General features: G+C 42.1%; 1 protein-coding gene and 1 non-coding gene across 2 annotated transcripts in view; one reads left to right on the forward strand and one right to left on the reverse strand.

Annotated features, from left to right (window-relative positions):
• The window catches only part of Msn (moesin), a 74,590-nt gene that overhangs the window by 50,051 nt on the left and 7,864 nt on the right, over positions 1-16,675 (forward strand). Inside the window, exons 3-7 of the mRNA XM_028888864.2 lie at positions 7,427-7,522; positions 9,324-9,598; positions 11,012-11,095; positions 12,719-12,865; positions 14,582-14,678. Coding sequence (XP_028744697.1) covers positions 7,427-7,522; positions 9,324-9,598; positions 11,012-11,095; positions 12,719-12,865; positions 14,582-14,678 — 699 coding nt within the window. The remainder of the gene's footprint in view (positions 1-7,426; positions 7,523-9,323; positions 9,599-11,011; positions 11,096-12,718; positions 12,866-14,581; positions 14,679-16,675) is intronic.
• Positions 7,657-7,795, reverse strand: LOC114706504. Its single transcript, XR_003736538.1, has one exon.

A 16,675-nucleotide genomic window follows, 5' to 3' on the forward strand; every position in this document is an offset into this window, starting at 1 on the left:
ATCTCTCCAGCCCATCACTAATTTCTTGTTCCACACAAACATTTCTCTTCTTTGGGTCTCAGTTTCCCTATCTGTAAATGGTTCCTCAAATTTGGTTATCTCTCAAATATTTATCTCTGCCACGTTTTCTACACATCTGCTTCTCCTTCTTCTGTATTTCCATTGTTTAGAGTTCAGACAACCCTTTTCTGTAAAAGAAAGAAAATACCTCATTTGAGTTGATAGGAGGAGACAGGCAGCTGGCAGAAAATGTCTTCTGGATTGGCTTCTAGTAGTCCATAAGATAGACATGAGGAGGTATCCACTATACCACATAAGCTCCTGGGTCCCTTGTTTTAGGTGGTGAGGTTTTAGGAAGAGGTGCCAAGTGAGGGGAGAGTGTCAGTCATGGTGGATTTTACTTTGACCTCTTCTTAGACTCCTTACAGAGTTCTGCTTCTGCTCACTCCTCTCCCAAAGCAATGATTGCTATACCCTTCCTTCCCCGCTCTGACCACTGGGCTTTGTCCTTTTGCATTGAAGGGGGACTAAGACGTGACTGCAAGGAAGACACGACTGAGAGCCTGGGGTAAAATACAATCTCTGGGCAGAATTTTATTCATTTCAGAAAGTCTCTACTTGGTAATTCATTGTTAGTGTTTCTTTGCTTTATGTACTGTGTGTGTAGTTCTGTAGGAGGCCTCTATGGCTGTGAGCCCTGGGCAGATCGGAATGGTAATTTTTGGGGGCAGGGAATGAGGTCTTCATATATAACTCTGGCCGACCTGGTACTTATTATGTAGTCCAGGCTGCCTGGAACTCAGAGCAATCTTCCTGTCTTAGGCTCCTGACTCCTGGAATTAGACATGTGCAAGCATTCTTGGCTGGGAGGCTTAAGGTTATTGCCTCCCAAACAGAGCCCTTAAAAGATTTTAATCTTTCATAATCATCGAGAAAAAGACTGAGGGAGAAAACCAGATAATTTATATATTAGTAGTATTCCCATTCTACGGATTCGAATTTAGCAATGTCTTGGGAAGTATATTTATTGAGCACCTACTATAGATTATCCCTGGGTAGGTGCTTTAGCTAAAATTTCATTCAGATTATGGTGACTCTGAAGTTGGTTTGGTAACCTGTAATCTCTGAAGATAGAGGCAGGAGGATCAGGAGTTCAAGACCATTCTCAAGAGTATAGTGAGCTTTAATTGAGACTAGCCTGAGCAACATGAGATCCTGTTTCAACAGACAAATGAACAAATGAAAAAATGACCTTGAGTTCTGTTATACAACATGGTGACTATTGTTGTTAGTAACGGTACATTATAGTCTTGAAAATCGGTGAATTGCGTTGGAAGTGATAAATATGTGCGGTTTTACATATAGCTGGGTTCTTTAATCATCATGATGATCCTGTCCCTAAAAGGACAAAGAACATACCTTACTAGGTCATGTCACCAGCAAGTTGTGATATGGAGTTTCGAATTCATTTTTTCACATACTTCTCTCCCTCTGCCCCACACTGTGTGGGGCTAATGAGGGTGCTCTAGTTTTGAGATGTCTCAGAGAAGATGTGTTTTCTGTCCATAAGTCCCCTGAAAGGCTACCACAGAAAAAAAGAATACAATCACTCTGTGAGGTCAGAAGGGTCAGAGCTGTGATATCATAGGTGAAAATTATTGGATAAAATATCTTGACAAGATACTAAGCAACTATCTCTCTTGAGGTGAAAGCAAATGAGAATGAGAATCCACAGATGTGAGCTTTTCCCTTCTTCTAGCTTGATAAAGCATAGGGAAGAAATCAATTCTACCTGACTTTGAGATCCATCATTCAAGGGAGCCCTTCTGGCAGAACTGGGGCTTGAAAGGAATTGACGAAAGCTCTAGGGCCATTCTGGAACTCAGCAGGCATCTGGCTCATGACCAGAAGGGAAGTAAAATCAAGAGGAAGCCTATTTCTTGGCACCCAGTGATAAATAACATGCAACAATGGGAAAACATAGCTTGAGGAGGCCCAGGGCCTGGTGGGAAATGGGAACGGGGCCCACAGTTGCTCCCACTTACTTACCTCTGTTTGTGAGTGTGCTGGCTGCCAGGAAAGAGAAAGAACACATTTTGCTTCAGGCATGCTGTACTTGCTTGCTTTAATCTCTTAAGGCAGCTTCTTCAAATGACTTCATCTTGAATTTTGTAGGAGCCACTAGGTGGCAGGGCTACCACTGTGAATAACGTTGGTTTTGCCCTTTGAGATTCTAATATAATTACAACATTTCTCCTTTCCCTTTCCTCCCTCCAAACTCTCCCATATATCCCTCCCTGCTCTCCTTCAGATTCACAGGTCTCCTTTTTTTTCCCCACTAATTGCAATTGCACATATGTATTTATATGTATATGGAGATCCTGCCTGGTTTCTCAGCCATTCTAATAATTGATCTTTTTAAGAGCCAAATGTATGTGGAATGTCCTGGGAGTTCAGTTGAAGGAACCCTAAAAATCACAAAGCTTTCTGGCTCAGTAAAGTACTTATGACTGGCTGACTTTGCATTAGGACTTCTTTTTTTCTGGTTTTATTTTATAGGATGATTAACATCTCTTATGCCACTAATATTAGTAGTATCCCCATTCTACAGATGGCGAATTGAGGCTTAGTGAGGGGGAAAGTTCTGCTTAAGGTCACATAGCTATAAGGAGTGGTATAGCTTAAACTTGAACCTGGATAGTAGAGTCTACTTTTGCCCAGTGCCTTCTGTCAACTATACCCAGTGTGGGCTCCCTTTCTTTAGCCTACTCCCTAAACAGAAACGCAGCTGAGTAGCGTCTGTTCTGTGAAGAAGATGCTCACTGGAGCACAAGCTATGTGGAGCAGAAGAAGCAGAGGTTGTGGCAGCATCTTACAGATTTTCCAGTTAAACATCGATTTGCTTTTAGGGGGGTGGTGATGCAGCTGCTGCCAAGCCTGTGTTAGAATCTTCGTGCACCTCATATGTCTGGGCATTGATGCAATTTTGCACATAATTTCTCATGCTATATTTTTCTTACGGCTCTGGCCTTGCTTATGATGCAGCTCTGGGCTTCTGAGATGGCTCATGATGTCATTGATTTGTTACTCAGATAGATGCAGATAGTACATGAATTGACTTCTACAAGTGGAAAAAAAAAGAGATAAATAGAATTCTGTCTTACGCCCTGAAACTCCTAGAAATTAGCAATGATTTTTTTTACTGGCAAATCTCTTCCTTTTATTAAAGTTCAGTTTTCTTTCTTTGTAGTTTTTTTTCTTTATCACCATCTATAAATTACACATAATAATTGGTTTTTCTTTTTTGTTGTTGTTATTTTTCGAGACAGGGTTTTTCTGTGTAGTAGTAGCAGCCCTGGCTGTCCTGGAACTTGCTCTATAGACTAGGCTAGCCTCAAACTCAGAGACTCACCTGTCTCCCTCCTGAGTTCTAGGGTTAAAGGTGTGCACCACCATGCCCAGCTAGTATGGCATTTTCAATAAATATACTTAATGGATTTTGATATATCCACTCCTCCCTTACTCCCACTAGTCCCGATTCCCATTCCTGCCAATCTTTTTCCTCTTCCCAACTAGTCTCTCTTCTACTTTCATGTCTGCCCCTCACCTCTACCAGTGAGTTTCTTTAGGGCCATTTACAGAAGCATGAGTATCCACCAATAACTGCCTGTAGATCTTCAGGGATGGGTGTGCCATCACAAAGCCCTTTCCACGACAGGTTGGTTGTTCGCTCAAATCTTATGTAGCTAATCACAGCTGCTGTGAGCTCATGGCTGCACTGACCACAGCCGAGAGCAGTACTTGTATATGGGGATGCACATGTCATTTGAAAGGAATTTAATAGGCACATCACTGAACATCAGTTTACTAGCTTATACTGTGTTAATCCGGTTTACTCTCCACAGTCTGTTTGGGGAAATAGTGCAGAGTACAGAACAGAATTCACAGTCTCTAGGTTTCTTTGTTTTGGTTTTCTTGTTCACCCAAAATGTGTTTATTGGAATAGCTTCCCACTCATCTTGATTCATGATTTTTTTAGTGCACCTCTCAATTCCACCATACCCCTAGGCCTCTTTGGTATAGTCATTCACTGTGTTCTACTGCTTAAGGGTTTCTTAAGGGCAGCTTTGAGGAATACTAGCTTAGGTCATATGAGCGGGGTGTCTGGTACCAAAGGGAGCAAATATTTTTCCCCTGGGGAAGGAGCCATTTCTCAGCATTATAAACACTCTACTCACTGGTTCCACAAAGGTTTGTTCCTAGAACAAAGAGCTAGATACTTCTCTCTAATTTGAAAAACAGGGTCTTTCCTCCCTCAAGCCCTGCCCCACCTGAAATAGAGGTCTTGGCTACCATAAAAATTGGAAGTGAGTAATTTTCGGCCCAATTTCCTTGTTCTTGGAATTGGAAATGGAGCCAGGAGTTGCCCAATCAAATGGCCCCCATCACGCCATGGCCCTTAATTGGAGATTTCCTTGTAGCCTGTAGTCACAGGTCATCTCTATTGTCTTTGTTCTTTTTCAATATCAGTTCTGACTTCAGACTGTATTTCCTTCCTCCCGTATCCTCACTTTGGAACTTCAGCATAGGTTGAGAGACTGCTCATCTCTCCAAGCTCAAGAGCTTAAGGAAGTGGAAAATTCATATCGCGTTGATTTCCCTATGCTCACAAAAGAAGAGGCAGTATTCATATCAAAATCCCCTTCAGTCTTAGGTTTTGTGAGCTGCCACAACTGGCTTCTTGGTTTAGGTAAAAGCCAATTGTTGCTTTACCAGTTCTGTTCCTTTTATGCCCCACTCCTTTTAAGCATGTTAGCCCTATGGTCTATACTACCTTCAGTGGGTCTTTTAATCTCTCTAGGATCTGAATGTTTATGGAACTTTTCTTCTTCCCACCAGTTGCATTTCAGTTATAATTCTGAAACTGCACAGAAAAATCAGAATTATTAGTTGGGTCCTATGTTAAATACAGGACAAGAAAGAGCTTAAAAAAATCTTCCCATACACATCCCTACATGTGATATCATTTAACAATTGTCCTCCCAGTTAGATAATGAGGCAGTTGGAATCAACAAAAGAAATATACTGGCTGCAAATTACAGAAAGAAGATATTTGTTCATATTTCCTGATATGTGACATCAAACTATAAAGAGAAAGTGTGATATCTTAGAACATGGTTTCTTCTCAGAGTGGTTGTTGTGTGAGGTGGGCAAATGTATTGATTTGTTTACTAGAAAGAACATTGGCAACTCTGGGTCCTTGTTTTTATCTCTAGTTAAGTCTTATAGATTTTCTACTCATCTAAAGTTTTATTTCCATCCTTTTATACGCCAAGTAAAAGGTGGGGACTGTGTGATGTGGCTCAGCTTTAGTGTGGCTATCCCTAGTCTTGAACATGCTAGTGTGCAGCCTACAACTGGTCCATCAACATGCTAGTGTCAGGGCCTGAGTATAGACTCCATCTGTTTTGTCCTTGCAGGCCTCCATTTCCTGTCCTCCGTTCAGTTTAAGGGCACTGGGCAATACAGACCCTTGAGCTTCTTCATAGGACAAAGGTTGGCCACAAATACTTAAGGAACAGTACCCAGGAACAGTATAGCTTTGGGGTAATGGGTATTCATATACTATGCTCCCCAACTTGTCTTCTCAAGTGTTCTTTCTTGGGGCATTCCAATTGAAACTTCGTCTTAGATATTGACATCACTTCCACCTTCTAAATATAAAGGACAGCTGTGAAATTTGAATTGATGACATTAATGACTGTCAATTATAATGATGTAATTCTTTCATAAAAACCTGAAGGCCTAAGGTGGGGAGATTCTAGACAGCTGGACAGGTGGAAGTTCCTGGAGGGACATAGGGACTCTGCACCACTCCAGCTGCATCTCTGCACCTTTTCTGTTTCTTCATCTGTGCCTTGTTAAACATGCTTCCTTGGTTAATTTGAGACAGACATTCTATATGTAGCTCTGGCTGACGTGGAACATGCCATGTAGACAAGGCTGGTCTTGAAGTCACAGAGACCAGAGACCAGCCTGCCTCTGCTTCCTGAGTGCTGATATTAAGCACAGCCCATGCCTCCCCTTTTGGCACAGGATCTCATGTAGCCCAAAGTAGGCTCAGCCTCTCTGTGTAACCAAGGATGCTGACATTGAGCTTCTGATCTCCCTGCCTCTGCCTCCTCTTGAGAGCTGGGATTACAGGCATGCATTGCCATACCCAATGCAATAGCCTCCTTTATAATAAATAGAAAAACAAAAATGGCAAAGGACAATATATGAGAGTACCCCAGAAGGATATAATAAGGGTTAACCCAAGAATCTTTGTCTGCAGTCTCTAATCCGTTCTAGGAGCAGACAGCTATATAGCATTGTAGGAGAAGGGAGGCAGTGGCAGAAAGTATGAGAATTGCCGTGATTTAAAAGTATGACATAAGCCGGGTGGTGGTGGTGCATGCCTTTAATCCCAGCACTCAGGAGGCAAAGGCAGGTGGATCTCTGTGAGTTCGAGGCCAGCCTGGTCTACAGAGTGAGATCCAGGACAAGCACCAAAACTACACAGAGAAACCCTATTTTAATCTATTTAAACCCATATTTTAAATCTTGACTTGGTTACTTACTGTCTGCACCTTGGGCATATAATTTCATTTCTGGACTTTTAGTATTACTGTCTGTAAAGTGGGCATTACTGGACTTCTGTCGTAGGGCTCTTTTGAGAATTGAAGATGATAATGGATGTAAGGTTATTGGTGTGTGCTAGTGTTCACAGTAGTACTTAGTGGGGAAAGAAGCTGATATCAGTCCTTTCTTTTTTCTTTTTTTAATTGTGCATTAAGCATACGTTAATTATAAAAACAATGGCTTTGTCACATTTTCATATACATGTATTATATTTTGATCATAATGACCCTCCTTTCATCCATTGGTCCTTGTCCTTTTCTTAAATAGTTCCCATTCTACTTCCATGTTCTTAAAAAAAAATCTAGATTCCTTGTATGACATTAATTGATTTTAAAATACATTTTTCTTAATTATTTAAGAATTTCATGCATGTATACAATACATTTTCATTGTGTTCACCTTTCTCCAGCTGCTTTCAGACCCTCTCCCTCCCAACTTCATGTACTCATTTTTTAACCCACAGAGTCTAATTAGTCTTCCCAGTGTGGCCATAGGTATAGAGCCATTCACTGGAGTATGGAAACCTGCTAAAGGCCACATCTCTGAAGAAAATGGACTCTTACTGTTCTAGAAGCCATCAACTGCCAATAGACATCACTTCTTGACTGCTGCTTTAAGTATATTTTCTTTCCAGACTAGCAGTACCTTAAACCCTTTAAGGGTGGATTAAGATGCTTCACTTTTATGTTCTTTAATTCCTGGCACAGGATAGATATTAAACCAGTGATTGTTTTGTCTTTTCCAGGTGGTGAAAACAATTGGCTTGAGGGAAGTTTGGTTCTTTGGTCTGCAGTACCAGGACACAAAAGCTTTCTCTACTTGGCTGAAACTCAATAAGAAGGTAATCACTTACTGCTCTGTCAGAAGTTGTTCCAGCTAATGACATGCACCAGCTAGCAAACCTGAGATACTTAATCAGTAATATATTGAACAAAACAACAAAGGAAACAGTGTTTAGAGTGTTTAGTTTAAAAAGTTATGTGGAGGGGAATGACCACACTCAGCCAGCTGTCCTAATTCAGACAAAGATTTCCATGCTTGTGTAGGATTGCTCTGTCTGTACACAAAAAGTGTTTTCTCATCTGTCTGCATGGTTGGTTCTTCAGCTTCCTTGATTCCCATCCTCCTTTTTTATTTTGAGAGAGGGATTCTTGGAGGCTGGTCTCAAGCTCCATATGTAGCAGATGGTGACCGTGAACATCTGATCTTCTTGCTCCTGGTTACTATCATCAAAATATAGGCAGGGAAAGTTGTTGTGTTTCAACTTTGACTTCTGAGCAAGAAGGGCACACCAAAAGGAGTGGAGATGATTCCTTAATTTAGACTTGTTGTGGACCAAAGCTTTGAGGGGTTTAAGGTGTAAATCCCTTTCTCGAGGTCTGTAGGATTAAGAAAGAGCCCAAACACTGCCCCAAGTAGTATCTGCAGACACCTGGCAGACTTCCCTCTCCATACCCAAACTGGTTGACTTTGACCCTACAGGTCTCAATACTGTGCTGTGGCTCATTTTGCTGATTGTATCTAGAGGTGTGTGTCTCACTTCTGCTTCAGAGATCTTGTTTTATTAAAGAATGGAGACTTTGTAAAATTACATTTATTTACTATGTCTGTGCATGTGTATGTGTGCGTGCATGTATGCCATGGTAAACATGTTGGTTCTTTCTTCTACTTTGTTGTTCCCTAAAACCTAAATGAGGTCACCAGCTTTGGAAGCAAGTGCATTTACCTTCTGAGTCATGCTGCTGGCCCCAACAGTGGCCATTTTGCTGAGCAAATTAGGAGCCATTTCTAGGCTTTAGAAGGTCATATGATAATGGTCTAACCTAGACAATTCTGTGGCTTCAACCAGATTTGCTCTTCTCCAATAGTTTATAACATAGGAGAAGACTTCCAAGAGGAGCTTTAGGGGCAGGAGAGATGGATGGCTCAGCTGTTAAGAGCACTGACTCTTTTCCAGAGGATCTGGGTTCAGTTCCCAGTACTGACATAGCAGTTCACACATGCCTGTAACTACACTTCTAGGGGATCTAATGCTCTCTTCTGGCCAACATAGGTGCATGGATGCACTTGACACAGCACTCACAAACAAAAAATATAAAATACAGTAAGGTTTACAAAAAAAAAAAAAAGCTTTAAAAAGAGGGGTATTCTTAAATCTACCCTCAGAATTTGAAATTATTAAGCTATATTGTCAGGTAATGGTAGTTTCTGTCATCAGTGTGTATTAGAAATTTTAAGAAGAAAATTTCCAAGAGGAAAAAATGTATATAAGATTCCCCAGTGAAAGTAATACTTCTGTGTTTTAGTTTTAGTTTAGTTTAGGTTTTTTTTTTTTTTTTTGGTTTTTTGAGACAGGGTTTCTCTGTGTAGCTTTGCGCCTTTCCTGGCGCTCACTTGGTAGCCCAGGCTGGCCTCGAACTCACAGAGATCCGCCTGGCTCTGCCTCCTGAGTGCTGGGATTAAAGGCTTGTGCCACCAACGCCCGGCTAGTTTTGTTTTAAATTACGAGGAGAGTGGCCTCCCTGCCTCGGGAGATTACCTGAACTTAAAATCTCTCAGTGCTCTCCCAGCACCTTACAAACACTCTCCCATCACAACAATCCATAGTTTGAGAGCCTACCTAATCTCCTTGTTCCTCCTAGGTGACTGCACAGGATGTGCGGAAGGAGAGTCCGCTGCTTTTCAAGTTCCGGGCCAAGTTCTACCCAGAGGATGTGTCTGAGGAACTGATCCAGGATATCACCCAGCGCCTGTTCTTTCTGCAAGTGAAGGAGGGCATTCTCAATGATGACATTTATTGCCCACCGGAAACTGCGGTGCTGTTGGCCTCCTATGCCGTCCAGTCAAAGTATGGCGACTTCAACAAGGAAGTGCACAAGTCTGGCTACCTGGCTGGAGATAAGTTGCTGCCCCAGAGGTGAGCTGGTGCCTTGGTCTCCTCTGACCTGGTTAAAGTGGGTAGTGGGTGGCCACCAAAAGCTGGCTAATCCCCAATCCCCAATTTGTGTGGGTTGCCAGATAAGTTTCTTTCTACTAGGTTTTGTCTAAAGACTGCTGTGCTGCTCAGAGAGGCACATTTGCATATAGTATTATAGCCTATTGTATTTCCGGTCCTCAAGAAGCGGTTTTCCCCTTTCTGTCCCTGATTTCAAAGCTTCATTACCCTGGAGATAGGTGCTTACGTAGAACCAAAGATGAGTTGATTTGTTTTGTCCTCCCCCGTTTCCATTTCTTTTCCACTGATGAGATTTTATTTTAGAAATTCACAGGAGAGAGAGGGAGAAAATTATGCAAGCCACGGGTTCCATTCTACTTAGTTTTCTGATTTTGTAAACTTCAAAGGAGAAAGCTCTTAAACACTTAATATATTTGTTTTAGCATCATGACAATGCCAAATAAACAAGGCAAGCGGTTTCCTTATTTTCTGGCTCAAGAAAGAGAGATACAGAGGGACTCGCTCTGATCTGCCTCATCTCCCACATTTGAGGCGGAACTGACCTGAACCCCCAGTGTCTTGACTCTTTTTTTTAACCTTGAAGGTTTTGTTTCATTTTGCATCAGATGGCCATTAATTTCCATAGGCTTTTGGATTAGAGCAGGAGAAGAGAAGCTAAGCAAGCCTGATTCTGGGGTCCCGAGTGGAAATGGAGCGGTGGGATAGTCATTGTGCCCTAGGAAACTTTTGTGGTCAGTGCCATGATGTCCCATGATTAGCATATTTACAGCAGCTCCTGTTTAACACTCTGGTAGAATTATGGGTCAGGTCTTTTGGTTTCCTTCAGAGTAGTTTGAGACTACATCCCTTCCCTGTATCCAAAGCTGTTTTAGAAACACCAACTGTTGGCCCCAAGGGGTTGTAGGAGAGAATATTCCTGCCTATCTCTACTGTTAGCCCCTCAACACAGACTCCTGATGTATTATTGTTGAGTTTAGAGATGCAGCACATTATTAGCTTTGCTGTTAAAGGAACAAAGAGGGCCTGGCCTTTAATCCCAACACTTAGGAGTCAGAGGCAGGTGGAGCTCTCTGAGTTTGAGGCCAGCCTGGTCTACATAATCAGTTTCAGGATAGCCAGAGCTACATAATAGAGAGACCCTGTTTCGAACGAATGAACAAACAAACAAACAAACAAACAGATGAATCCCCGTCTCAGATGGAGCTCTTCTTTTAGGAAGTTCCTTATGGCTGCTCCAGTGGGAGTTCAGTAGGAATCCAGCAATACCTCACTGGGCTCTCTTCACATTTGCATCAACTCTGTAGAGAGCTGAGTGAGCTTCCCTTGCCTCCTGCCTGTGGTCTGTAGTTTTTTGACCACTCACTGTCTTTCTAGAGTCTTGGAGCAGCACAAGCTCAACAAGGACCAGTGGGAAGAGCGGATCCAGGTGTGGCACGAGGAACACCGGGGCATGCTCAGGTAAGCCTACCCTGCCAGCTGTGAGCCTCACTGGCCTTGCAGGGAGAATGCGGCTGGGGTCTACAGAGAAGCGGCAAGTGATTAGGGACATGGGTGGATTTTAAGAGCGGGAGAGAGGGATGAGTTTGGCACTTCACTATAGAAGGCAAACTTAAATCATTATGAGACTGTGATTTAGTTTTAAGCTTTTTTAAAATTCGTAAGAGCCAAATTTTAATGCAAAGGACTGTAACTTGAAAAGATCATTAATTATCAAATCAGGACTTCACTTTTTTGTTTATTATTTTGCGTGGTGTCTGTGTGTGCGTGATACACGTTGTGTGAATGTGGGTATGTGTCACAGTGAGTGTCTGGAGGTCAGAGAACAACCTTCAGTAGTTCGCTCTCTCCCCATCATGGGTTTTAAATATTGAATTCAGGTGGTCAGGTTGTATGTCAAGCACATTGACTCACAGAACTATCTTACAAACTCAGATCTAAGTTATGATTTTTAAATTATTACATTTGTATATATTTTGTGTGACGCACACATGCAGGCTCTCTCTCTCATGTGTGGGTGCGAGTGCATGCACGCATGCTTGTGTGTATGGGGGGGGTGCACGCCTATGTACTGTAGCTTCATGCTGGGGGTGCATATATGCAGGTCAGAGGCAACTTTTGGGAGTGTATTTTCTTCTTCTACCCTCCCATGTAGGTCCCAGTAACTGAACTCAGATTGTCAGACTTGCTGGTCAATGCTCTGACCAACTGAGCCATCTTGCCAGCCCCAGAAGGTTTTTGAGAAATGTTTTCAGCATGTAGTTTAGGCTGATCTTGAACACCCAATCCTCTTTCGGCTACCTTCCAAGTGCTGGAATTACAGGTGGTGCTGGGATTACAGGCATGTTCCATCACTCCCTACATACTAAACAGTTTTGACAGCAATGAGAAGGAAGGAAAAATCAGGATCTCAAGGAAGTTTCTGGGCTACCTAGTGATTCCACCCCTAAAATAAAATTGGAAAGGAGCTCTTTAAATATTGTAAAAGAATTTAAAGGTTGAGGAACTAATCTCATTTTACCATTAGCACTCCATCTAAATTCTGCTAGGAATGCATCTCTTTTTTTTTTTTTTTTTTTTTTTTTTGGTTTTTTGAGACAGGGTTTCTCTGTGTAGCTTTGCGCCTTTCCTGGAGCTCACTTGGTAGCCCAGGCTGGCCTCGAACTCACAGAGATCCGCCTGCCTCTGCCTCCCAAGTGCTGGGATTAAAGGCGTGCGCCACCAACGCCCAGCCAGGAATGCATTTCTATAAGAGGATGTCACAATGCAAAGGAGAGAGAGAGAGAGAGAGAGAGAGAGAGAGAGAGAGAGAGAGAGAGAGAGCGAGAGCACATAGCTTCTGCTAATACTCCAGAAGACAAGGGACAGCCTCTCCTTATTATTTAGGTTTCTGGCAGCAGTTTTTGTTGAACAGAAATCGTGTGTATTCTTGTTACTCATCATTTGCTTATGTTCTATTTCTCAATCCTACTAGCAAGATCGTTGTCAGAAACACAGATCAAGCTGGCTTTTTTATGTTGCTGGGTCTGATATGGGAGCTCTATACTTTGTGACAATCCCTGTCTCCTGTTCTTCATCATCTAGGGAGGATGCTGTCCTGGAATATCTCAAGATTGCTCAAGACCTGGAGATGTATGGTGTGAACTATTTCAGCATCAAGAACAAGAAAGGCTCAGAGCTATGGCTGGGTGTGGATGCCTTGGGACTCAACATCTATGAGCAGAATGACAGGTATACCTCAGACTTCTATGAGTTATTTGGATCACTATTAAACACATGTATCATCCCTAACCACAGAGCAAGACTATACCATTTGAATCCCACCTCAATTATTTTTCTACCCAATTAAGTCCAGCAAAGATGTTTGTATAGCTTCCATAATCCTATATTGACTAGAGTTGTACTATTATTATGGTAGTCGCTAGCCACATGTGACTATTGAACATTTGAAATGTCATTACAGCTGAGATGTGTAATAAATATAAACTACATACCACACTTTGAAGAACTACTATGAGAGAAAAAAGTGTACTAACCATCTTTCTATACCTGTAACAGAATTCCTGGGAGAAATCATCTTAAAGGAGGAAAGATATTTTGGCTTGTGCTTTTAGAGTTTCCAGTCTGCATTTACTTGATGCAGTGGCTTTGGGCCTGTACTGAGGTAGAATTTCCTTGTGGAGAGCATGTAGTTGCTGAGAAATAGACAATGAAAGAGGAAGGGACTGGACTCCCAATATTTCCTTTGAGGGCATGCCCCCAATAACCTACTTCCTCCATCCAGGCCCCATTCACAAACTTCTGCCACTACTAATAATACCATTAACTGGGAACCTAGCCTTCAACAAATGAGTTTTTGGGAGACATTTACTATCTAAATTATGCTTGGGATGGTGGTGCATGCCTGTTATCCTACCACTCAGGAAGTATAGGCAGCAGGAATCGGGAGTTCAAGGCCAGCCTTGGCTACATAGTTAATTCACGGCTGTCTTAGTTTAGGGCTGCCATTTTTCTGATGAAACACCATGACCAAAACCAACTTGGGGAGGAAAGGGTTTATTTGACTCACAGTTCCATATAGCTGTTCATCGTTAGAAACAGTGAGGGCAGGTATTCAAGCAGGGCAGGAACCCAGAGGCAGGAGCTGATGCAATGGCCATGAAGAAGTGCTGCTTACTAACTTACTCCCCATGGCTTGCTCAGCCTGCTTTCTTATAGAACCCTGGACCACCAGCCCAAGGATGACATCATCCACAAAGGGGTGGATCCTTGCTCACTAATTAAAAGAATGCCCTATAGCTGGACCTTATGGAGGCATTTTTTCAGTTGTTCTAAATGTTGATTTATATGCTTAAATGATAGTATTAGGATCTGTAGAGTTAATCAAGCCTTTACAATTAGGTCATCATATTTCCTTTTTATCCATTTTCCTATAGCTACTAGGAAATTTATAAATGTGACCCTTATAATTTTTGGACAGTGCTGACCTAGAGTCTATCTTGTGAAGGTTCATAAAGTTCAAGTCTCATGTTACGATTGACTTTTGGCCTAGAAGTCTTGCTGTAGTGCTGTCTTTCTTGTTTATTTCCACCTCCCCACCTTGGTCTGCTCTTGGTAAGGATGAAATCATTAGATTATTGTTCCATTTACCGCCCGAATCTTAGAGTTCATTCTATCTTCCCAAAGTTAGGATTTTGTATAGAAGGTTTTCAGTGAAATAGTATTGCAGATCCTCTGGAAGGTTCTTACAAGGTATTTGCTCCAACCCCAAATGGAACAAAGCAAAGGGCAATAAGGAATCCCAGTAGCCGAGTTGACAGTAGCTCCTTCTCCTCAAGGGAGAAGTTGTGGTAGGGGATAGAGTGGGATTGGTGCTGGAGAAGGTATTAGATCCGTTTCCTTCTGGCTTTGTCTCTGTCACGATGTTGTCGGCCTGTGTTTCTACAGACTGACTCCTAAGATTGGCTTCCCTTGGAGCGAAATCAGGAATATCTCCTTCAACGATAAGAAGTTTGTCATCAAGCCTATTGACAAAAAAGCTCCGGTGAGTGACTCCTCCTCCTGACTGTGCATGCCGGGTTTTGGCCAAGGCTTCAATAATTTTGAGGACAAACACGCTGTTGGATTTGTCTGTCTCTCCATTTTCTGTGGTGTAAAACTTGTACACAACTGAACAAGAAGGCACAAATGGAAAGCAAAATGTAGGAGGAAGTTGATGCTGAGAAATGTCAGGCGCTATCCTTTATTTGGTTCCTATTATCCAACCCCCTTCATGAGTGAGGTGAGCTAGCTACAGGCAGTCTTTTTTTTTTTTTTTTTTTTTTTTTTTTTTGGTTTTTCGAGACTGGGTTTCTCTGTGTAGCTTTGCGCCTTTCCTGGAATTCGCTTTGGAGACCAGGCTGGCCTCGAACTCACAGAGATCCACCTGGCTCTGCCTCCCAAGTGCTGGGATTAAAGGCGTGCGCCACCAACGCCCAGCGCTACAGACAGTCTTACATGCTGCTGCCCTGCCATTACCCCACCGTCCTGAGTCCCACAAATGGACTCTTCACGTGTACTTGGCTCATGGTTAGTTGTGGAAAAAAGGCAGAGCCAGTTCAAATCCAAAGGTGACATTCCAAATTTACCTTGTAGAATGTTTTATAAAAGAAGATTAAATATTTACTTTATACGTATTTCTTTACCCATCAGTTTTTAAGACAAAGTTTCACTTTAGCCCAGCCTGGCTATAACTTAAAGTAACCCTCAGGCTTCAGTCCCTCAGTGCTAGAATTATATACGTGTATTACCATATCCTCTAAAATGTGCCTTTTTATTATTACATTTAATTTGTTTATTTAGTATGTGATAATAATTAAAAAGAGATCATGAATTTTGGGGAGGCACACAATTAGGTTGGCGTGATGGAGGTAAAGTGCTCATGTATGTAGTTCTCCATAAAATAAAAAGCCAGGTGAAATCAAAGGCTTTTTTAAACAAGTAGCAATCAAGATATTTGCTATTTAAGAAATTCAGATATTTGTGCACTTATATCTTGCTTTCTTATAACTAGAACACACTTTTCAGAGATTATAGAAACGGTTTAGACACCCATGATGTACCTATTGACTAGTGTATTACTTATCTTATAGGAGGCCCTTTTTCATTCATTTGAGAACTTTAGTTAGACGTCTAGGTAGAGACACATGACATTGTCTGCTCCCTTAAGAGTTGATCCAGTCGGGCCAATCAGTCACCTTAAGCTAAGGTAAAGAAGTAGTAGGAATACTTATCTCTTTGCTGAGACAGTGTACTTTTCCTTCCCTGAGTTCCTACCCCATAGTTTAGTTCCTATTGGTTGCCATGAGGTTCTGTTGGATGTGCTTATCTTACTGTATCCTGACACAGAAAAACATAACTCCTCCCTTTTCTTCTTGCTGGTGGTTTTGTGTCAAATGCTGACCAGAAACTAAGTATGCTTTCTCTGGGGCTTTGGGCCTTTTCACACTTGGTGTAAAGCTCTCCCTGCCATGTGGCTGCTTCCCCACCATGGGGCTGACTTCCATATTGGCTTAACCAGAGGTCATGGCCCTCTTAAGCTCCCACCTGGGAATCAATAATAAACTTACTTTGAAAACTGAAAAAAAAAATACTATAGCTAAAATTTTCCTGCCTTGCCCACAGTCAGGACAAATCTTTGTCACCCACCAGTCCCACAGCCGCTTAGACCCAATCAAGTAAACACAGAGACTTATATTGCTTACAAACTGTATGGCCGTGGCAGGCTTCTTGCTAACTGTTCTTATAGCTTAAATTAATCCATTTCTATAAATCTATACCTTGCCATGGGGCTCGTGGCTTACCGTCATCTTTTCATGCTGCTTGTCAGGGTGGGGGCTGGCAGTGACTCCTTCTGCCTTCCTGTTCTTTCTTTTCTCCTCTCTGTTAGTCCCGCCTATATTTCGTGCCTAGCCACGGGCCAATCAGGTTTTATTTATTGACCAATCAGAGCAACTTGACATACAGACCATCCCACAACATAGCCAAGTGCAGACCATTTCA

This window comes from Peromyscus leucopus, chromosome X, assembly GCF_004664715.2.
Source record: "Peromyscus leucopus breed LL Stock chromosome X, UCI_PerLeu_2.1, whole genome shotgun sequence".
NCBI classification, from domain to species: Eukaryota; Metazoa; Chordata; class Mammalia; order Rodentia; family Cricetidae; genus Peromyscus; species Peromyscus leucopus.